We start from the raw sequence: 24,675 nt of genomic DNA, 5'->3' as shown, positions 1-24,675 counted from the left end.
ATTTTGAAGGCAAGGACAAGAAACTTGAATTTGATAATTAAGGTGAGACAAAGCCTCTAAAGGGATTTGTAAAGAAGTTAATCATGGATGGAGTGATGGACACAGTAGATGTTCTGGTGGCAAGATTTGTACAAACTGAAGGCAACGGTCTCAAGTTGCAGGGTGGGAGGTCTAGGTTGGACATTAGGAAAAAGTTTTTCACTAGGAGGGTGGTGAAGCACTGGAATGGGCTACCTAGAGAGGTGGTGGAATCTCCATCTTTAGAGGTTTTTAAGCTGAGGCTTGACAAAGCCCTGGCTGGGATGATATAGCTGAAGTTAGTCCTGCTTTGAGCAGGGGGTTGGACTAGATGACCTCCTGAGGTCCCTTCCAACTCTAATATTCTATGATTCTATGATTCTATAAAATAAGGAGACCAAAAGAGCAGGAAGTTGCATTAGTTGAAGCAAAAGACCAAAAAATAAGGACTTCAACAAGTTTTAGCATGGCAAAGATGGATTTTTGAAGAGGATGTAAAGAAAAATGCTGATGGGATACAGCAACAGCAGTAGTGATATGCTGAGAGGAGAGGAAAGAATGAGATAACCAAATTATTCCAATGTTGCAAGCCTGTAAAAGAATATGGCTTGCATGGCTGCCAACACAGAAAGACAGAGGGATAAAAGTTCTGTTTTTCCCATCTTGAGCCAGAGATCATAGGAAGACATTCAGGAAGAAGCATCAGAGAGAATAAGAAACACAAGACTAAATGGAGAAAGACAAACTCGTAAACTATCACAGTAGAGGTGGTAGCTGAAGCAATGTGATCATCTGAGACTGGTAAAAAAAAGTGTGGAAGAAAAATAGGAGGGGCAAGAATACATTCTTAAGGAAATACCAGGGAGCATGAGAAAGAGAAAGCGAAGAATCCACAAAAGAAGACACTAGAGGCAGGATCAGAACAAGGACTGCATAGCATGACAAGGCCTTTGGAAGAAAAGGTTTCTAGGAGAGTATGATCAAGTGATGATCTTAGGCTATCTTTCATGATCGATTAAGCGGTCAGTGAGACCTACTCAATTGATGAGGTAGTCAACTGAACAAGTCCACCCCCTCAACTAGCGTAGCGCTGAGCCGACGGGATCGCTGTTCCCATCGGCTCAGTGCAATGTGACCAGCGCACAGACGCAGTCGACGGGAGTTACACAAACTACTCTGCGTGGTTTGCGTAACTCCCGTCGACTGCCGCCAAATTTCTGGGTAAGTGTGAACAAGCCCTTAGAATTGGGAATGGGGAACCCAATAAATGGGGATGCTTTTAGGAGGATCCCACAACAGCATGATGCTACTCAATAATTTTATCAATTATCCAGAAAAAAATCATTGGTGATAAAGTTTTTACAGATGAAGTGGTAAATAATGAGGACACAGAGAAAGATTTGAATAACTTTGCAAGTGGGGCACAAACAAACATGCAAGTTCATACCGCTAAATACAAGGTCATATATCAAGTAATGAAGACTGGTATGCCATATCTACTTGATGGGGAACTGTATCCCAGAAAGCAGTGACTTTAAAAAAGAACTTAGGGGGCCGGGTAGGTAACCAAATAAATATGAGCTCCCAGTGTAATACTATAGATAAAAGGGTCATTGCAATTCTTAGATGTACAAATAGGAGAATACAGAGTAGAAGCCGAGAGGCGACATTATCTTTGCATGTGGCATTAGTGAGAGAACTACTGGAGTACCACATCAAGTTTTTGTGGTCCACACTAATGCTCTCCGGTTTTTTGGGGGGATGGGGTTGTTTTGGGGTTTTTTTAAGAAAAAGGCAAATTTGAGGTCTGGAAAACACAACTTAATGAGAGAACTAAAAGGCTTAATCTATTCAGTTTATTTAAGCAAAGGTGACCAATGACTTCTCTAACAATTTAACTACATCAGTCTTGAAACAGATACAGTTTCATTCATGCAACCTCCCAGTGTGGATGCAGTTATCCTGGTATAAAGGGGCTTCTTTTGTTACAGCTTTCCTCCCTGAGTTTATCAAAATAAGCTATAGTGATATAGCCACCTTTATACCAGTACAGATAACTAAGTCCACACCAGAGAGTTGGACAGATTTAATTATATCAGTTTCTAAAATCTAAATTTTATATCAGTTGTTAAATTGGTAGTTAAATTGGTACAAAACCTGTGTGTAGGCAAACCCTAAATCAAGCTCTACAAGTAGCTAAACACACAAAAGATATCTGATATTTCTGGGCTCTAGTCTAGCATATAAAGAGAAAACAAGATCCATTGATTAGAAGTTGAAGCTAGAAAAATTCAAACTGGCACAATTTTTTAAACTGCGAGGTTAATATACTATTGGAATAGTTTACCAAAGACGTGGCAGCTTCTCCATCACTTCAAGCCTTTAAACCAAGATTAAGTTTCTTTCTAATAGCATTTGTTCAACCACAAGTTGTTGAGCTCAGTGAAAAAGTCTCTGGGTGAAGTTGTATAGACAGTGCTATGCAGAAGGTCAGACTATACGATCTTAACAGTCCCTTTTGAACTTAAAATCCATGAATCTATGTGTCAAGAGACCATAAAGAAAAAAGTCAGAATGAAGAGTTTTGCGATACCACTGTTTGTATCTTCTATGGTAGTTTCTTTTGCTCCAGCTGTAACCCTGAAAGCCTCTTCTAGAGGCTATCATTTATTTCCTGGTATTTATGAGTGGAAAGGTATTTGTCTGGGTTTGAAATCTCTGTCTTATCTTCTAGTTTTGGAGAAGCTGCTGGTTTTATCTTTACCCAACTGTATTTTCAATTATATCAAAGGCAGCTAGGATAGTTGTTTTTTTTAACATTACAAATTGTAATAAACTAACTTCTCTGAAATTACTCAGCTGATACCTTTCAAGTACATTGGTTAATCATGTCAGAGAAAATGAATGCTTTGCGACTAATTAAAAAATGTTAATTCAGATTAATGATTTTAGGAAAACTAAATTACTACATCAAATTGAACAAAACTGATCAGTAATCTCTGGTGTAGCACATAATCCATGTTGGGTGCAGGCAACAATGTACAACATAGGAATATGATGTAATATAAACAGGGTAGGTTAAATATGGAGAGGAAAAGTTTAAAAACCAATAAGCAGTATATTAACAACAATCATATTATTAACAAAATTGCATTTACCTCTGAATGAACTCTCTGTATGTGTGACTGAAGATTGCCTTTCTGAGAAAAGGCTGCTGGACAAAAGGCACAAGCATGGGGTTTTTCACCAGTATGCTTAATCATGTGCGTCTGTAATGCCCCCTTCTGGTTAAAGGCTTTTCCACATTCACTACATTTAAATGGTCTTTCACCTAAAAAAAAAAAAATACATAAATTCATTACCAATAATCACATTATGTATTAGAGAAAAAAATAATGCCATCACAAGAAAAGCGTATTACATGTACAGTAATTGTCTACCATTGTCATTGCATCAAACTTAAATCACTAAACAGACCATTTGTTCTTATCTGGATGTAGCATACTGGCATAGATTATTTGGTTTTCAAAAATATTACGTTATATCTTTAATGCTTATGGTATCCACATTTTTTTTCTTTTTTTAAAGATTAGAATTTAGATGTTGCTTTCTAGTATATGAGGCCTTGTTTAGAGTGATTAGATGGCCTAACTAGCAATTCAGATTAGAGAGAATATTGAAATTGCTTCCATAACCCATTTTTTTTCCAATTGCTTGAAGATAGTGGCTAATAATGAAAGAAGCATTGTAACTATGGCTCGGCTCTCCCTAGAGATACTGTGCAATTATATATAGAACACATTTCATAAAAAGACTACAAAACTGTAGTGTTTTAATACATTTGTACAGCACCTCCTAACACAAAGGGTACCTCAAACACTATTATCTATTGATTTATCTACTGATCTATTAATATAAATAATAATGTGGATTGAGTAAAGATAAATTAACCTTTCATAGTCAGATATTCTATAACTGATTAGAACTTGGTGACCAACCTGTTTCATGTGCCGTTATTTCACTGAAATCATGTCTTCTCTCCCCCACTCCTTCGACCAACCAGCCAACCTACCCACCCACCAACTTTTTATTCTTCCTAAAAGTTCTTCTTCTAAAATTCAAAGGATTTACAGACTACTCTTCTCTCCCTGAAGTATAACCTTGTTTCTTAAATTAGAAATACATAAATATCTAGAACAATAAAATTCAAGACAGAATGAACTCAACAGGAAAATAACTTTTTAATTAACATATGGAAGTACACTAATGAATTGAGAAACTACTTTTAAAATCAATTGCAAGGGTGACCTCTTGTATTTCTTTTCTGTATCTTCAATATATAAAACCTAAAACAGATATTAAAAGTGGACTGGGGTACCTAGTTCTTACTCTAGGAGTAAGTTTGATGGATAATTTACATATTACCCTTTTCAGTAAACTAAGCTGTCCACATGTACTATGGCTGTGACATTGCCCTTTAAGGAGACTGGTAAAGAGGGAACTGGTTGTGAATCATCAATCTGATTCACCTCCGTTATACTAAAAATTAGAAAAGAGGTAATTTATTCCTGCTATGTATTCTCATATATATGCTACATGAGTATGAAGAGTTAATCCCTGCAGTTTTTGTTAATTAATGCAATTAGAGACCAATACATTGCAGAACTATGTTTAAATATATACATTTCTAGCTCTTTTTTTTTTTTTGCTATAAAATCCTTGAAAACATCCAAGGTGGTATAGCATGCAGTCAGCCTGGAAGGATAACTAAAATGCTTAACCTGTTCCATTTATCTCAATGTGTTAAGTCTGAAACCTATATATCAGAAAATAAATGCAAACATTTACTTATTTCAGTGCTGATAATTTTAGCAGAAACATTGAACTAATGTGCATATCCTGCAATGCTAAAATTGCCTCCCACTCCCCTTAAGATATCAAAACCTCACCCCAACTGCCTTCCCTCCATCAACACCTCCAGGTTCACCACTGACAACTTCAAGAATGGAGTTATACATGAAGCAATCAAAAGAAAAAACTGAAAATGTGGAGATGGCTTTAAAAAGACTTCACATAAAAATAAAAAGAAGACTACTGTACTGACTATTATTCATTTGTTCCACTCTTTATAAAAAATGACAATGCAGCTGTTGTAGTATTTCCAGTCTGCTACACCATACATCAAGAGAATTCAAGAATCCTGACTCAGAATTTAGATCCTGCTTTCTGTAGAGTACATGGGGCCTTGATTTGAGTGTTTAGATGACTCACAAGCAATTCAGATTTTAGAGAATATTGAAATTGCTTCCACAAATATAGAAACTGCCATTCCCTGAAAATGAATTTTGTAAAGCGCTTTGAAGAGCAGAATCCACATTTGTACCACCACAAATATAAAAACCCCCCAAAGATTTCCTTGGCCTAATACAAAGGAAATTATGCACAACATGTGCTAACTACATTACATAAGTCTCTAGTACATGGATAAGACTAGTATATAACTAACCAAATAGACTGATGCTACTGTCAGAACCAGCTAAGAGAAAACACTGCTTCTTACCCATCTCACAAATGATCTGGTCTTTCTATAAAAACGTAACCCCAAAAAATGTTTCCCTTCCCCTTACCTGTATGTATTCTAACATGTCGGGTTAACTGACTTGGTTTTTGGAATGTCTTTCCACAGTGCGGACACGAATATGTAAACCCACTTCTGTCAATGTTTCGGTTGTAAGATCTAGTATTCGATACCCTGGAAACATACATGAAGTAGTTACAAATAAAGACATTTTTATCCGCAGATTAAATACCATTTGAAAGAATGTTTTTTTCCCCATCAGTCTAATGTTTTTTGGATCTGTTATAAATTTAGGTCAGAAATGCAGTTTCGTTGACACTGTACAGCACAGAACAAAACAACAGCTGCAACACCAGTACTTTTTAATTTTTAACCCTTCTGCCTCCAACAGTCACTGATAATTTTTAAGTTATTTCTCCAATGATTGTGATAGACACTTTATGAACTATCTTGGATTTTATTAGTGTAATTGGTAGGTATGATGGAGGAGGCTACCGCAATTTTACAAAGCTATTTGTTGAGTAATTCTGTAAATAGAGCAAAAGCCTCTATCATTGGATAAATACACACTAATTAAGGGTTTAGCATGACCTTCAGACTGGCAAAGCAAAACTGAAGAATCCAGGAAAAGGAGAGGGACTTAGATATTCACATTAATTAATTAATCAATCAATTAAATAGATACATAAATGTTATCAGCAGTTTTACTTGTACCTCTGGTGTTCACTTAGTCATATTACAAACTTGAAAAATCTGAAAAAGGACAACCTTTCAAGGCTTTATTTCCAGAAAAGATGACAAATCCTAATACGTAGAAAGAAAACGCTGTCTTTCATTGCAGGAACCACATATTAGGATCCCTATCCATCTGCGATAAGTAACTGTTCAATAAAATCACAGTTACATATTCAAGTCATTGTTTGTTTCTATTAGTCATTAAAAAAATGTTCACACTGTACGAGAAGTAGGGGTTACTTTCCCTGTACAGTAACTGGAGTTATTCAAGATATGTAACCCCCGATGGGTGCGCCACTGGGGGATGCACATACACCTTTGACCAGAGATTTTCAGCAGTAGTGTCCCTTTAGTGTCTGCATGCACCCTAGCTATCCCTGTGCCTTATACCAAGGGTACAGAGGGCTGAGGCAGACAAGCAGCCCTCAGTTCCTTCTCTACCACAAAGTCCCACAGAGATAAGACTCTGGAGAAGAGGGAAAAGAGCACTCATAGGCATGGGTGTATTCTGAGGGGGTGGGGGGGGCCTCCAGCAAGCATGGAATTTGCCCCCTCCCCATGCATAGGCCCCATTGGCCTGACTGGAGCTGCCCTCCCAAATATAGAAGTCAAACCACACCTATGCCCATAGGGGGACACATCTCAAAGAACTCTAGTAACTGTACAGGCTAAGTAACCTCTCTTTCTTCTTCAAGTAGTGACCCTCTGGGTGCTCTGCTTGAGGTGACTCCTGAGCAGTACCCACTGAAAGAGGTGGGAGCTTCAGAACCTGATTTAGATCCATTTGAAGAACTGCAGAACCAAAGGCAGAATCTGCCTGAGAAACATTCACTAGGGCATCGTGTCTGGAGAAATTATAGACCAAAATCCACATATAATTCCTATATAAGGACATCTTTTAGCAAGACAACAGATGTGGAGTCACATCTGGTGGCGATCTGGTAGAAATGGCTATGACCCTATGTCAACATGGTATATAAGCGGTTTCATAGCAGAAGAGGTACAGGTGGAAACCCATTTAGGAAGTCTCTAGGTAGACACAGGAGTTCCTTTTAGCTCTGTCCACAAGAGATACAAATAAACTTGGAGAGGCTCGGAATGGTTTAATCCTGTCCAAATGTATGTCAGAGCTCTCTTTATATCCAATGTATGGAAGGTAGCATTTTCCCTACTCTGATGTGGTTTAGGATGAAATATAGGGAGATGAAATGTCTGATTTATATGAAAGACAACTAACTTTAGGTAAAAACTGTGAATGTGGTCAGAAGGAGATCTTATCTTTGAAGAATGCAGTGTAAGAAGGGTCAGCCATCAAAGCAGACCAACTCTTCAAGCAGAAGTAACGACCACTAAAAAAGCGGTTTTCATTGAAAGGTGTAAAAGCATACAGATAGCCACTGGTTCAAAAGGAAGTTTGTGAAATGCTGTGATGGCTACCAGAAAGACTTTAATGGAGCTCATATCTTTTCTTCAGGATAAGAAATTATTCTAGAACTTCCGAAATGGGAGAATCAGTAAGAAACAGATGTCAGTGCGTACAACATTGGTAAAATCTTTTGCATTGCTGAAGGTAAGCTTTTCTACTGTTAAGCAGGACCTTCTGTATCTGCTTGGAACAGGAAAGCTCTATCTCCAAATACCAGGCAAACTTAGAGGTTGGGGTGAAGTCCTCCCTCAGTTCTGCAAGAGAAGTCTGGACATCAGTGGCAAGTTGACAGCCAGTGAAGAAAAGAACAGATGGTGAAGGAACCATACCTCCTGTGAAATCAGAAAAATTACTGACAGAATGCCTCAGTCTGAAACTGTGATAGAAATGTTAAATTAAATTACAGACAGGATGCCTCAGACCGAAACTGTGATAGATATGCTAATTCGAGCGGAATGTCTTAGCCCTACCATCCACATGCAAATTCGTTAGTCTATGCTGTAGAACTTAGCCACCTTTGAAGTCCGAACACGGACATCTCCTGTCAGATAAGTTAGCAAGTGTCTGTACATGATCCAAAACTTCCTGGCACCAGAAGACCCACCCAGACAGGCTAGCACCGGGAGCACCCCATTGTGTTTGTAATCACCTTACTTGTGGGTAATAACCTGTTAAGCAAACTCCACTATACGATCTATATGAAAATGAATCTAAAACAAACCCATATAAGTCCTTTGTATCTGGTAGCAAGGGGAAGTTCCAGTGATCAGCACAGGGACGTGCTGCCTGGGCTTCCCTGTAGCTATAGCTATTTGTGTGTTTCACTAATAAAGCTCTACTCGATCTAACTCTAAGAGAGAAGCTGTGTGATTCTTTCCACGACACTGCCTTCTCCAGATTGATGCAATCAAGATGAGTGTGGCTGTGTCTTGTCTGACTTTGTTCAGGAGCCTGAGGATTAATAGCATTGCAGGAAAGGCACATAGAAAGTTCTTAGACCCTGAGAGGAGAAAGGCATCGTCCAGAAAATAATGGTTCAGACTCCACCTCAAGCACAAGTTTGTGCATCTCCACTTGATGGTGACAGCAAAGAGATCTCATCAGAAAACTCCAGGTGAGAAATATCTGTCTAAGTATGGACTTGTCAAGTTCCCAGTAATGATCCTGTGCAAAGTGTCTTCTGAAGTCATCAGATATGGTGTTCATGGGAAGGAAGTGTTGGCAGGCATACCTTATAGCTCTAAGTTCCAGGATGTTAATATGGAGGATGGACTCAAGTGGTCCACCTGCTCTGTACAGCATGATGGTGTAGGTGAGGTCCACATCCAAGAAGAGATGCGTCAGCAACTATTTTAATAGTGGGATGGGGACAGCTGAAAGGAACCCCTGAACACACCTTGTTCAGATTCTTCCACCAATCGAAGAAGACTAACACACAACAAAGGACAAAAAAGCAACTTATTCAGACTGTCCCTGTTGGGGGTATAGACTGATCAGAGCCAGGTTTTGAAGCAGTGCAGGTGTAAGTGGGCATATATGATGAAGGTGTACATTGCCATGCGCCCGAGGACCTGGAGTCAGGATCTGGCCAAGACCTCAGGACTTAATTGAACTTGTGCAACTCATGTCAGAGTGAGAAACCTGTCCCACGGTAAATAGGCCCTGGATGTTACAGTATCGAGAGTGATGCCTATGAACTCTTATCTGTTGCATAAGTATAAGGGAGGACTTTGTGATGTTGAGTTGAAGACCAAGCCTTGTGAGTAGAGAGGTGGCCTTGTTTATTGCAGTGTGAACTTCCATATAATAAGGCCCCTTTGGGAGCCAATTGTCAGGATAGCAAAAAATGATTGAAACTATTGAAGAAGCCATGCAGCAACTACCATTGTAACTTTCACGAACATCCTCAGGACAATAGATAGCCGTAAGGGAAGGACACTACAGGGCTGTAGTGCTGAAAGGTTTCCCTTTGTGTAGTCTAGGTTCCTTCTCAGATGGCTCAGGCCCTCTGTAGAAAGTGGACAACTAGGATGGACAGGACCTCTGAGCAATTTGAGATCCAGACCTACGGAACCTCTTTTTGTTTGCAGATGTATACATACCCAGTGAGCGAAGGGTCACCCTACAGTCCTTCAAGGAATGTAGGGATTCATCTACAGACTCGCTGAATAATTTCAGGCCACAGAAAAGGAAGTCCTCTATAGTGTTTTGGACTTCTTGAGGGAAGACCAAAGACTGCATCGTGAATGACATGGACATGGATTGAGCTGCTATGTTAGCCATGTTGAGGTAAGCCAATGAAGTCATCCCCACCAGGAGCTATCCCTCCACAATGATGGCCTGAAATTGCTCCCTGAGTTCTTGTGGGAGGTGCTCAATTATTGGCATAGTTCATGTGATTTATATTTATATTTCACAAATGTCACCTAGTAATTCACGATTCTAAACTGCAGGATGCAGATGAGTTCCTCTTGCGACCAAATAAATCTGAATGCTTTTGGTCCTTGTCACGAGGGTTAGTTCTTGAATGGTGCTGCCTATTCCATTTGTTGACTGCAGCCATGATCAGGGAGTTGGTGGTAGGATGAGAAAATAAGAACTCAGCCTGTGGTTGGGAGTAGGATTTTTTTTTATCCGGCTTCTTATTTTTGGGGATAGAAGGAATGGCAGAGGTTTACCAAACCATTTTGACAAGTACCAACAGGAGCTCATTCACAGATGATGGAGTGTAAAATTTCCAACAATTTATGCTGGATCTCTGGGACTTTTTTAAATACAATTTGGAGAGAGTCCATCACTTTCTTCATCAAGTCCTGGAACTGTTTGAAGTCATCCTCAGTAGACGGAGGGAGCATAACTGCTTTATCCAGAGATGATGATGATATATTTCTCTGAAGAGCAGCCTCCTCATCACCCCTTCTTTCTTGCTCCTGAAACATTTCGTCCTGCAGTGCAGACTGCTGAGGGGGCATGAATGGAAGCAGGGAATGCTGGCTCTGGTGTTCCACGCATGTGAGTAGACCAAACAGACACAGCTGCCGAAAATTTCAAATCGAAGGCTCATGGAGCGCATGCGCACATCAAGTGAAGCACCCATAGGAACACTACTCAAAGAAGCAACACTCTGTATCAGGAACTCTGAACACATCCCTTACAGATGTCCCTTACATTTTAACTGGAACTACACTTCATATTAATAAATCCATAAATATTGAAGAAAAACAAAGGGCTTGTCTACACTTGCTTCCGAGATTTGGCAGCAGTTGACCAGAGTTATGCAAGCTATGCAAAAATGTGCGTAACTCCCATTGACTTCTCTGCTTCTCTTCTGCGTGCCATCTTCACTGCACTGCACCCCCATCGATCCAGCGCTACACCACTTGAGAAGGTGGTCTTAATATGTCGATTTCTGGACTGACTGAGCTGGTCTTTACTGACCACTCAGTCAATCCAGAGAAATTAATCTGACGGCGGCGACTTTGCCACCATCAATGTAGCCATAGCCAAAGAATCGCAACACACTCCAATGAGGAATTAAAAACCAAAACAAATGCCACTTTAGCTTCTTTTACATTTCTAAACTTAAGTCAGTAAATTATCTCATTGAACTTGAAGTTAATTATGTCATATTCATTATAATGCTCTTCCTTTTGGCTTAAGGTCAATATTTATGTTAGGTTGGTGAGCTCTCTCAAAAACACAATAGAAGTTTCCTTTACACACTTAAAAAGAGCTGACTATCTATGAGGCTGTAGTTTGGCAATATCATAGAAAATATAAATGCAAATGAGGGACTAACTTGTTAAATCCACATTCAAGCAAAACTTCAAGCTAAATCAACGTAAGTTTTGCTTGAGCACAGTCAGCAGCATAATGTCCTACAGCACAACCACTATCTCAGTAAGACACATTGGCCCTTAGAGCTGGTGTGCATGCATTTAAAGTGCTAGGTCTTGGAGGGAGACAGGGGACACTTACAAGGGTGCCCCTTCTGGACAATTCTTGCTGTAACATGACCAGGGACTGGCGGTCAATGACAATACAGAGCTGTGCCAGACAGAAGTAAATCCTTTTCAAGCTTCCCCATACACTGCTGCTGCAAAGGAGCATTCCTTATTACATGAATCTGCATAACTTATCCAATGATTCACACCTTATTTTGTAGTGAGTTTTCATGTGCTCCTTAAGCTGTGAGGAAGTCTCAAATTCCTTCTTACAGGATTTGCAGCTATGGGTCCTGCTTCCAGCCAATTCCTGACGATGTTCTTCCATATGTATGGACAGCTGACTCTGCAAAGTAAACTCATCTCCACACTCTGAACAGATAAGATTCTGAAAAAGATAAGAGAGAACTTGATTCTCTATATCATGAAACACTAAAAATATCACCATAAACATGCAGTAATTTATTTAAACCTTTTCAGAAGCTGCACCAGGTCTAACTTTTGCTTAGCTATGAAAAAGTGAGTAGAACTATAAACACCAGTGACTGGCCTGGGTCAGCTAACTTGGGCTCACAGGTCTCAGATGACAGGGCTGTAAAACCGTGGAGGAGACATTTAGGCTTGAGGTGGAGCCCAAGCTCTAGGATCCTTCCACCTTGTGGGGATCCAGATCTCGGGTTCCAGGCCAAGTCCAAATGTCTACATCACAATTTTTCAGCCTTGCAGCCCAAGTCAGCTGACCCTGGCCAGTCACAGGTGTTTAACTGCTGCTGAGAGAGAGAGGATTGCTCAGACCCTGAAATGCAAAGGCTTTAAAACTTTCCAAAACATGGGGAATTTTAAAAAAAAAGCTTTAGTAATATAACTCTGGATATTCTCATTATCTACATAAGTGCCCAATTCTTTTGGATGCTCTTGGCCTCCATCATGTCTTGTATCAATGAATTCCACAGATTAATTGTGCATTCTGTAAAAAGAGTTGAAGTTGGTGCCTTTCAATTTCACTGGAAACCTTCTTGTTCTGGAGTTATGAGAAAGGGCAGATAGAAGTCCCTGTTCTACCATCGCTATACCATTCACTATTTTGAATAACTATCACTGTACCTCATTATCTTCTCTAAACTAAAAGAGTTTCAATCTCTTTAGTCACTCTTTAATTAGAGGTTTTGAAAAACTTTCATATAGGTTTGTCACCCATCACTGAACAGAAGTTTATGACACTGGAAGAGGGAGAGGGCTGTTTGATGTTCTAATAGTAGAAAGTGCCAATTTTTAGCCCTGCTGAGCCATGAGATATTAGACATTAAATCTGTTCCTGATCTGAATATTCCCCGTCCTGCACCTCAGACTAATGTAATTTGAAGAATATGAGGGAAGAAACAGGAATTTATGTGGCTGGGGGATCTTAAACAAGTAGTGCCATGTTTACACTACTTAAAGAAAATGTTAGAAGTAACAGCAATAGAACTATATTATTTGACACAGAACAAGTGAAGTGTTCAAAATGCATATGCTTAAATTGCATTTTTTTCAGCAACATAACTTATCATAATTAGGGCCCTACCAAATTCACAAGCATGAAAAATGTATTACAGACTGCGAAATCTGGTCTTTTGTATACTTTTACCCTATACTACAGCATACAAAAGTACACAGTGTTTCTCAAACTGGGAGTCTCAACCCAAAAGGGGGTCACAAAGTTATTGTGGGAGGGGCAGGGGTGTCACATTGCCACCCTTACTTCTGCACTGCCTTCAGAGGTTGGCAGCTGGAGACTGGCAGCTGCTAGCTGGGTGCCCAGCTCTGAAGGCAGTGCGGCCATCAGCAGCAGCACAGAAGTAGGGTGGCATGTTATGAACACTTGTGCAAAATTTGCTATTTATGCCGTGACCAGTCTACGAAAAATGTGTGATTTTTCTGTGATTTAAGTAGACCCTAATCATAAGGTTAAAATCAAGAGCATATGTGTAGGGGGCAAGAGTCTGCCATATAATCTAGGTTCAGTATACAATATTCCTTATAGAACACATTGAGCAGCAACCATCAAAACATGAATCACACTAACTTTTTGGGCCAATACTCTAATCACCAAGGATGCAATCTTCAGAGACTACTAAAGGTTTAAACAGCGATTCCATAATCTTGATAAGTACTAGATCAAAGTGCCAGGAAGGTGGTTCTACATACGTGAGGGAGATATGTACCACTGACTGAAAGATATTTTTAACAAATGACTGTGCACAGAGATTCCAGCACAATGAAGAATGGTATTGTGATTAAGACACTGCACCGATAGAAGCTCTGGGTTCAATTCCAAGCTCTGCCAGACTTCCTGGATAAATATTGGGCAAATCACCCGTTATACCTATGCATTAGTTCCCATTATATAAAAGACATCATAATACACAGGACAAATTCATTCGTGACCGGGGGCTCACAATACCCTCCTACACTGGCTGATAGGCATCTAGTAAATGTTTAAAAGCCCTACCTGCATGATGAGTTTTAATTAACTCTAGGGATAATCTAGATCTAGGAGAACCTAGAGGCATGAAAGATGATGGAGCTTTGCTCTACTGAAAATATGTCCTCCTTATAAGTTGCAAGACATGAATCAACACTACAGATTCCACACAGAAAACCAGCACTGGAGCAGACCCTGCTGGAAATAACTCTGGAAGAACAGAAGTAAATTATGTGAGGTATCACCTATAATACTTCCCTTGGCTTCAAAGCCTCACTGGTTTCATACAATTTATGCTTGTTAGGCTCATAGCAGGTTCAAGAGAAATACTTGAATCTGTAACGCAGCTCCTTCTTCCATTTCCTTCACCTGTGCCTCAAACCTCTTCATCCAACCAACCAATTCCCTGGGATTTTAAAATAGGCTTCTGAACAGATGCCTTTCTTTGACACCACAAGAGCTTCTGCATCTAGCCCTTTCACTTAGCCAATATCTTAAGGCAGAAGAGAACTCCACTAGGTGAACACAGAAAATTTCTCCAGCATTCTTAGGCTACTTGGCCAATTCCTCCCCGTCCCCAAGTTAACAGGGTGAAATCACACACATACAGTGCCCCCCTGGTGAGTCCTGGCCACGCCCTGTGAGATAATTAAAATGTTGATTTATTACTGATATTTTAGTATCACAGATTATATCACTTAAATCCTGACATTTCAGAAAGTCCACAACTAGCTTAATTGATGCCAAGACTACAAATGGAGATTGGAGTAGACTAGAACCAAAGAAGCAAAGCAGAACTAAACAAAACTGTACAGAGCTGATCTTACATTATTTGTGGATAGCACATCTTTTTCTAATTCCTAGATTTTAGTTCAAGTACATAAGTGATAGGACCCATCTACCTCTGGAAGATTTTATGCAATGAGCCTCAGCACTCTACAATGCTCTCTCTAGGGAAAAAGGTGTCCACTAGAGGAGATGCATGCAGATCCAATGGGCACTGCTATTCTAGAAGGTTCCAAATTCTGCACTGCCAAGGGACTGAGTTCCACAGGTGAGATAAGGTATTTTTGACATTTTAAAAAAAAAAAAAAATTCGATTTCTTCAATGTCAGTTTTTGAAACTAGATGATAAAAATAGTATAGAAGATTAAATAGATATGTCTTGAAATGTTATGACAGTCTCTTCAAAAACACTGAAGTAAAAATGTTTGAAAAGCATCAAATAAGAATTATGAGTTTGATCCTACTTTCAGATAAATATTTACCTTTGTACAGTCACATTATTTATTTGTTACTGCCCTTGACTCTTAGTAACCTATTTTCCAAATATGCAGGGACTCACTTGTGTCAGGAATGGGTCAATTGGCTTAAAACGGACAAACTTAATATACACTAATTATTAAACTATTTATGTTCTGCATTATGAACTTTATAGCTCTGCCTAATTTACTCACCCTTCCCTGCAGAAGGGCATGCTTAATTCCTTGAGTGTAACATTCCTACCACATTCTCTCTTTCAAAAATTAAAAATGAGATTAACTATTACCTCTTCTTTCTCATGTAGCATAATATGAGCTTTGAGACTAGCCACTCTGGAGAATTTCTTGTTGCACACAGGACATGTAGGATCTTCCCCATTGTGAGTACATTTATGGAGTGTCAGGTTGAACTCAACATTAAATGACATTGGACACTGGTCGCACCGGTGAGGCTATTTGTGGAAACAAGATAAATATATTAGGTCTAATCTTCTCACAGGTATGGACTATAATATACACTAAAAATATCTACATAATAATACAAAAACAGACAATTCAAGAACCTATCTACAAAAATGACAAGAGAATCCTCCCAATTATTTTATCTCCCCATGGTCTCATGACCTAAAATCCTCAAAAGAAATTCTGATCCTCATTTTTCATATTAATTCAGTTTGATTTGAGGGGTGATTTGCAAGACAGAAGAGTAAGAAGAAAAATTAAATCTCTTTCTAAAATGTACATAATCCTGGACTCCTCCTCTGAGCTCAACCAACAATCCAACCAGAAAACCAGAGAGCCTTTCAAAGAATTACCATTTTGCTTATTCCAAAATTAACTGTGCTAATCTACAATTCTGCACTCAATCATTTTCATTCTTAAAATTTATTTTCCTTGCATTTTGTCAAAAACATCGTTCCCTGTTGTTCCTCATTCAAATTAACAATAGATAATTTTCAAATAAACCAGATTATTTTAAGTGTATAATTTGAAGTTAAGACACTATCAACTTTTTTTTATGATACAAATGCTCTCTCAGCTATTTACTCTCAAAAGTGGGTTGATTTCCTGAGAATTGAAAAACCTTGTCTAATTCATATCTCAAAAAAGAAAAACCAAAACAGTTAATCTATATTATCTTCCTCACCACTTCACAAATATTAACAAGTCTATCCTCCCAACACATGAGATAGGAAAGAATTATCCCAGTTTTAAAATTTTTTTTTGAAAAGTTACTAACTTCTGTTACTGTTGTCTTTCAAGACGTGTTGCTCATGTCTATTCCATAGTAGAGGGTGCTTGCCCCAAGCACTGCTGCCAGAAAGTTTTTCCCTAAATGGTATCTGTTGGGCCGGCTCTGGTGCCCCCAGGAGTCACACCCTCATAGTGACAGTATATAGGGCCCCACCAACTCACTCCTCAGTTCCTTCTTGATGACTAACTCCAACAGAAGGGCGGGTGGATGATTTTGGAATGGACATGAGGACATGAGCAACACATCTCAAAGAACAGTTACAGAAGGTTAGTAACCATTTTTTCATCTTTGAGTGCTTGCTCATGTTCATTCCAATTTAAGTGACTCCCAAGCAGATACAGGAGGAGATTTCGGAGTTAATTGACAAGCAGATTGTAGCACCACTCCTAGCCTGCTGAGTGATGGCATCATGAGCTGAAAAGATGGGGAACAAAGACTACGTTGCCGCTGTGCAGATGTCCTGGATGGGAACCTTGGCCACAAATGCAGCTGAAGATGCGTGTGCCCTTTTAGAGTGTGCCATCATGGCCGGAACAGGGACCTTTGTGAGGTCATAGCATGCAGATACAAGAAGTGATTCACAACAAAATTCTGTGGGCTGAGACTGGAAGACCTTTCATCCTATCTGCCGCTGTCATGAAGAGTTGAGTAGTTTTTCTAAACAATTTAGTCCTTTCTATGTAGAAGGCAAGCGCCCATCTGACATCTAGTGAATGAAGTCTCTGTTTCTATTTATTGGCGTTCCGCTTCAGATAGAAGACCCGAAGAAATAGGTCCTGGTTATTATGGAATTGTGACAGAAATTTGGGAGGAAAAGCTGGGTGAGGGCACAGCTGGACCTTTGTCCTTGAAGAAGGCCATGTATGGAGATTCTGAAGTAAGGTCCTAATCTCCGAGACCCTTCTGGCCGAGGTGATGGCCACAAGGAAGGCCACCTTCCAGGACAAACAAACAGAGTAAAGAACTCATTGCCAAGTGCTCGAATAGAGGACCCGTGACAACACCAGGCTGAGGTCCCAGAACAGGATAGGTTGTCTCACCTGTGGGTACAGTCGGTCCAGTTCCTTGAGAAAGCAACTACAGATTGAGTTTGCAAAGATGGACCAGCTACTAACCCAGCGATGAAAAGCCAAAATCGTGGCCAAGTGGCCTCTAATCGATGACACCAATAACCCTTGCTGCTTCAGGTCTAGCAAGTAATCCAGAATACATGCTATTGATGATTGTGTGGGCGAGATACCTCTCTGCACTGAGCAGACTGAGAACCTTTTCCCCTTTTGCCAGGAACATAGCTCTAATGGATGGCTTTCTGCTCCCTGAAAACTTCCTGACCCAAACCGGGGCATGCTAGCTCCAAGGGATTCAGTCACGGAGCTTCCAGGCTATGAGATGAAGGGACTCGAGGTCTGGGTGATGTAGGTCCTGGGAGATGAGATCTGGAAAAAGAGGCAGGCTGATGGATATTTCCACCAAGAGACCCAGAAGGGTGGTGAACCAATGCGGATGAGGCCAGGCTGGGGCTATTCACTCCATCCTCTCTAACCTTCAGCAGGACCTTGTATACAAAAGGAATGGGGGGGAATGCACAGAAGAGATGGTCTTTCCAAGGGAGGAGAAACGCATCTGTGAGTGAGCCCAGGCTATGATTCAGGAAGGAACAGAACTGTAGACGCTTTTTGTTGTGTCTCATCGTAAACAGATCTATTATAAGAACATAAGAATGGCCATACTGGGTCAGACCAATGGTCCACCTATTCTGTCTTCCAACAGTGGCCAATGCCAGATGATTCAAAGGGAATGAACAGAACAGGTAATCATCAAGTGATCCAGCCCTCTGTTGCCCATTCCCAGCTTCTGGCAAATAGAGGTTAGGGACACTTCAGAGCAAGGTTTTGCATCCTTATCTGGGGAAGTCCCCACTTCCAGAAATGTCCATCACGAGATCTGGGCAGATAGATCATTCGTGATTGGAGAAAGATCTGCTGAGGTGATCCACTAGCTCATTCTGTGCCCCTGGGTGATAGGAGGCTTTGATGTGGATTGAGTGGGATATGCAGAATTCACTCAGGAAGAGAGCTTCCTGGCAAAGGGGACAGGAGCATGCTCCAACCTGTTTGTTTATATAGAACATTGCTGCTGTGTTGTCTATGAGCACTGATATGCATTTGCCTTCCAGATGAGACTGGAACGTTTGGCAGGCAAGATGTGCCACTCAGTTCCCTCACATTAATGTGTAGTGGGAATTCCACCTGAGAACAGAGGCCCTGGGTTCTGAGGACCCCCAAACAAACCTCCTCCCAACCCAGCACAGAAGCGTCGGTGACTAGAAACATCGATGGCTGCCGTTTCAAGAATGGGACACTTGCCCATACTGTCTCTGAATCCAACCACAAAACAAGAGTGGTGATCACCAAAGGAGGAAGTGTGACAACCACCTCCAAGCAATCCCAGCCTGCTGGGTACACTGACACTAGCCAGGCTTGAAGATGTCTGAGTTGCAATCTCACATGTTTCACCACGTAAGTGCATGAGGGGCAGTATGTCCCTGAAGTTTCAGGCAGTTTCTTATTATGATAACGGATTGGTTTCTGAGGCTTTCTATGATCGAGCCAGGACCCAGAACCAGGCTTCCAGAAAGAAGGCTCTTGCCTGGACTGAGTCGAGGACTGCCCCCTATGAATTCTAGCCTTTGAATATGGGAGAGTTTCGATTTCTGTATGTTTATCAAGAGACCTAACTTCTGGAAAGTTGACAGTATTAACCTTACGTTTGCCTCCACCTGGGCCCTGGTCCGACCTCTGGTCAACCAGTCATCGAGGTAGGGGTAGACCTGAACCCTTTGCTTCCTTAGGAAAGCCACAACAACTGCCATGAACTTCGTGAATACCCAAGGTGCTGCTGACAGGCTGAATGAGAGTACCATGAACTGATAGTGTACCTAATTCACAATGAATTGGAGGAATCTTCTGTGGCCCTGGAACATGGAGATATGAAAATAATCGACCTTTAAGTAGAGGGCAGCAACCCAGTCCCTTGGATCCAGAGAAGGGATAATGGAGGCCAAGAAGACCATGCAGAATGTCAGCTTTAGCTTCTTCATGAATCTGTTGAGGTGAGGAAGGTCCAGGATGAGTCTCAGACCACCCATGGCCCTCAGGATTAGGAAATAACAGGAGCAGAACCCCTACCCCTTAGCTCCTCTACTGTTCCCACTTCCAGGAGTTTTCGCACCTCCTGTCTTAGAAGTTGCTCATGAGAAGGACCCCTGAAGAGGGACGGGGAAAAGAAGTAGGAAGGAGGGGAAGAATTGCAGTGTATCCCAGTCCTATCGGGCATAGCACCCAGCGTTCTGAGGTGATGTGGGCTCATAACCGATAGAAGTGAGATAACCGGTCCACAAAAATTAGGGAAGGTGGATCCAAACAATTTCCTGGTATGCCATCCTCGAGCACATCCTCAAAAGGCTTGCTTAGACCCCGACAACTGTCTGGCAGGCCAAGTCCATGGGCTGACAAGGACTAGGGAGGAGGACTCTTCTCAAGCTCCTACCCTGCCTTCTACTGTACTCCTGCCTTGACTGAGGCAGGCAGAAACGGGGCACTGGCTGGGGCTTAAAATGCTTCCTCACCAGAGCATACGATCCTAGAGATTTTAAGGTGGCCCTAGAGGATTAGAAACTGTGCAGTTTCAAGTCCATCTGCTCCAAAAAGCAGATGGACTCGAAGCTGAAGCGTCTGCTGCACCTGGTAGGGAAGAGGTAAGGGCTGAAGCCATGAGCTTCTTCTCATGATTGCAGCCAATGCCATGGTTCTTGCAGAGGAGTCCACTACATCCAACACTGCTTGTAGGGACATTTTTGCCACCACTCTCCCTTCCTCGACTAGAATTCTGCCCTGGACTCCTGTGGCAACAACTCTCTGAATTTCGTCACTGTGCCCCATAGCATTAAATCACAGTGGCTCAGGAGTACCTGTTGGTTGGTGATCTGGAGTTAGAGCCCCTCTCCCCCCCATAGAGCAGACCTTCCAGCCAAAAAGATGCAAGTTTTGGTGACTTTGGCCTTGGGGGTAGGTCTTTCCTGTCCTTGTCTCTCCCACTCATTCACCACTGACACCACCAGCAACCCCAGAGGAGGATGGGTGTATAAAAACTCAAATCCCTTTCATGGGACTAAGTACTTTTTCTTCACCCTCTTTGCTGTCGGTTGCAGCAAGGCTGGAGTCTGCCACAGGACCTTGATGGAGTCTACAATAGTGCCGTTCGGGGCAAAGCTACTCACAACGGACCCAATGAGGTCAAGATGTCCACTAGGGCATGGGAGGATTCAGAAATTTCCTCTGCCTGGATCCTCGGGTTTTGAACTACTCTTCTGAGAAGCTCCTGTGTGCCCTGTAAACATCCTGAGAGGGTGCAATAGTTGTTCCCACTACTGCCTCATCGGGGGAGGAAGATATCTGAACAGGTATCTCCTGTTCTCCTTCAACACCGGAAGGACCCCACAGATACTGGAGTTCGGTGCCAAGCTCGGTACTGGCTTGTGGTTCTTGTACCGAGGGTGTGGAAGGGAGTTCTACACTCCAAAACAATAGAGTATGATCTCCTAGACTGTGACCCCTGGACTGGTTGGAATGCCCAGGGATTTTAGATGGGCCACTGCACAAGCATTTGCCACTGTGTTGGTTAGGCAGTTGGCTGGCACCCTTGGCTCATGTCAGCCATCGGGTAATGGCAGCCAAATCAATGGCGGCTCCTGCAGGAGGTGTAAGACTCTACCTTTGAGTCCAACTGAGAGAAGTCGCTTCTCGACAACCACGATGGAGCAGTACCAACTGATGCCTGAGAGCAGTGGCAGGAGGGAGGCAACCGGTGTTGAGACATCATAGCCGGTTTTCCTTTTGACAGCACCTAGGGCCTCAGTGCCATGAAAGCTCTTGCCTCCACTGCCAGTTCACACTTGGTGGGGGATGGCAGTACCGGGAGTGATAGTAGCTCCCTTGCTGCCTCAAATGCCTCTGGTGAAGATGGTAGTGTCAGGGCAGTACTCCGATGATGCTCCGTCGGTGAAGAGTCCAACAGCGCCAGACTCAACAGACCTCTTCCCGGGGCTGGAGTCAAAGGACCATGCTGGCAGCTGTTGAATCTGAGTGGCCCACAAAGGTCACACTTGCACTCTGCCAGCTTCCCTGTGACCGGTGATCCTTGGGGTTGGGGAACTCCACCAAGCCGTTGTCTTCTGCTTTTTCCTCGGTACCAATGATTGGAAGCAGTGCCGAGAGTCCCATTGAGGCATAGACCGGAGACACCTAATGATGCCGAGAGTCCTGGGATGCAGCAAAGGAGTCTTTCCTCGGTGCCAGAGAGACCGAGCTGCGCTGCATGTCTTTCAGAGAAGAAAGAGCATTTCTCACCCAGGTTGAAGTGCTCATTGCTGGGTCAGCATGGTTAGGCTCTAAATGGGGAACAGATTGCTGCTTCCATAAGAAGGAATTTGATCCTTTGATCCCTGTCCTTCTTGGTACGGGGCTTGAACCCCTTATAGATCCTGCAGCGCTCCCACAAGTGGGACTCCCCCAAACACTTAAAGTAGCTAGAATGGGGTCATGAATACGCATGGGCTTATGGCACGCGCATACAGGTTAAACCCCAGGACCAAGGAATGCCCCGGTGTCAGGGAAGGGGTAACCCCGGTAAGTGGAGTTCTCTAACTACTAAATTAAACTCTAAATTCTAGACACTATAATTAACTATATACAGGTAGAGAAGAATCAAAGTCTACTTGAGAGGAGTGAACGCAAAGATGAGCAGAAGTTCCAATGGCCCTCAAAGGCAGTAAGACGGAACTGAGAGGATGACAGGTCGGTGGGGCCCTATGTACTGGCAATATGAGGGCATGAGTCTTGGGGGCACCAGAGCCAGCCCAGTGGATACCAGGGAAAAACTTTCCACCGGTGGTGCTCAGGGCGAACACACACCTACGTTAGAATGAACATGAGCAAGCACTCGAAGAATAACCCAGGAAAGGCGATTAAATAAAACTGCCTAAAGTTGCACAGGAAATTTGTGTTAGAGCCTAGATTTCCTAAATTTTAATAAAATGTCTTAACCACAAGGGTATCTTTCCTCTTCTCCTCCACCTGGTTTAGAAGCAGTTGAAGTGATAACTTTATTGTGCTATCATTTCATGCAGGATTCTGCTGTTTCCGTTAATAAAATAGATTATGAAAAGGAAAAGGAAAAGGAGATTTATTAGAATTATTTTAAACAAGGGAAATCAATCAGTTGGGTACAAGATTTGCCAATTAAATAAGAAACAGATTTCCTTATTGTTGGCAAGGTATATTCAATTTGCTATCTAAAATCTTGAATAAAAAGATCTCTTTCTACCAGTTTCCTTAGCCCACCTAAATATTTTGCAGAGACAGTGGATTATCTCTAGAGGGGTAGCCGTGTTAGTCTATATACAGCAAAAACAACGAAAGTTCTGTGACACTTTAAAGACTAAACAAATTTAATTTTAGCTATCTTATGTCTGCTAAAATTAAATTTGTTAATCTTTAAAGTGCCACAGAACTTTTGTTGTTTTTGGATTATCTCTGGATACCTAAGCAAAAATTGCTTAAATTGGGGATAAGATCATAGCTGAAATGCTATCCAATGCAAGGTTTATTTCATATCTTACAGACTGCACACAAACTACAAAGTTTGGCTATCAGCGTCATTACTGAATACTGTTAAATGTGTCTTCAACCTCACCTATTAAAAGGCTGGATTTAATTTTTGATATATTAATATTTTTTAGATTTAGATCTAGATTTATTGAAATACATACCTTGTCATTTCGCTCATGATCCCTCATGTGACGCTGGAACTGTGTCACTTTTGGAAAAGACAGCAAACAGATCTCACACTTATGGAAGTTTGGAACTTGGTAGGAACAATTACTTTTCTCTGTATTCAGTGTCAGAATACCATCTGCAAAATAAGCATTAAACATTTTTGTACAAAGTTATATTTTCAATTTTTAAATTAGATTTGTTTTGAAAAAACAGGTGTGCTCTGAAGTGGCAGAGACTGTGGGAACTTTCAGAAGATTCTGACTGAACTAGATTTGCAAAATCTCAGGAACAGGAAGAAATATGTCCCTGCTTCAGATGATCCAGAAATTAATCACCATTCCAAACTTTCTATCTTCCTACCAATTTGTAGCTTTATGGCCATACTTTTCCCTTTATTTTTAAAATTGCTTCTCTTCCCCTTCTTGCTGCTGTATAAAAGACCTTCAGAAATAGGTGAAAGAGCAAAAGAGTTGCAAAAAGCTGTCAAATGTACAAAGTACAGTAAGTAAAGATGATCTGATCCTTTGGTGGGAAGGAGGATTTGATTGACATTGAGAAAGCAACCAATCAACAAAGATCTCTAAAGGTCAGAAAAACTGTATACAAGGCAGAGAGCTGACAGACTTCGCGTGTGGGTGACCACGACTGCTGAAGAACACCTGGGCAATAGCAGAACAGCAAGAGACCTGAACAGCTGCAGCCACAGCAGCTTCTGGCAATAAACTAGACACAACAGAAGGATCACAGAGGAAGCAGAGGGAAAGATATAGGAGTAAGTAGGACCTTTCCTTAACAGTAAGGAATGTATGGGAATGATTGTAAATAAAGCTGGATGCCTGCAGCTTGAGTGATTGCCTCAGCACTCTATGACTGCCTGATCGACACTCATAGAATGTTAGATAGTTTAAAGTAGTAGTAGTATTGTTAAGAATATTATTGTAAAGTTACCGTATGCATATGTATTACACCTGCCACATTGTAATAAGCTCTGAATATTGCAGTGTGCTATGTATGCAGGATTTCCTTATGTTATATGCTGTTACTTTGCACGTATGTTATACTGTGCTTCAATTAAGTATTTATGACATTGTAGCTTATGCTAAAGGAATACCATATTGTATGATGAAAGCTGTATTGCAATTTTGGAATTCTTATAC

At 41.3% G+C, this 24,675-nt stretch overlaps 1 protein-coding gene across 5 annotated transcripts in view; it reads right to left on the bottom strand.

Moving 5' to 3' along the window:
- ZNF236 (zinc finger protein 236) overlaps positions 1-24,675 on the bottom strand; it is a 200,647-nt gene that overhangs the window by 151,860 nt on the left and 24,112 nt on the right. For 4 of the 5 annotated variants that reach the window (XR_010917905.1, XM_067537519.1, XM_067537520.1 and 1 more), the window contains exons 2-6: positions 23,512-23,654; positions 15,715-15,879; positions 11,911-12,089; positions 5,646-5,770; positions 3,177-3,349 (exon numbers count right to left, since the gene is read on the bottom strand). Coding sequence is in view for 4 of the 5 variants with exons in the window: in XM_067537519.1 (XP_067393620.1) it covers positions 3,177-3,349; positions 5,646-5,770; positions 11,911-12,089; positions 15,715-15,879; positions 23,512-23,654 (785 nt within the window). In the remaining variant the exon portion in view is untranslated. Of the gene's footprint in view, positions 1-3,176; positions 3,350-5,645; positions 5,771-11,910; positions 12,092-15,714; positions 15,880-23,511; positions 23,655-24,675 lie in introns of those variants that run through there. The other variant, XM_067537522.1, reaches the window with a different exon arrangement.

Source organism: Emydura macquarii, unplaced genomic scaffold (assembly GCF_026122565.2).
Source record: "Emydura macquarii macquarii isolate MOO-44397 ecotype Brisbane River unplaced genomic scaffold, CSIRO-AGI_Emac_v2 contig_431, whole genome shotgun sequence".
NCBI classification, from domain to species: Eukaryota; Metazoa; Chordata; order Testudines; family Chelidae; genus Emydura; species Emydura macquarii.
This window is presented reverse-complemented; position numbering and strand designations above follow the sequence as displayed.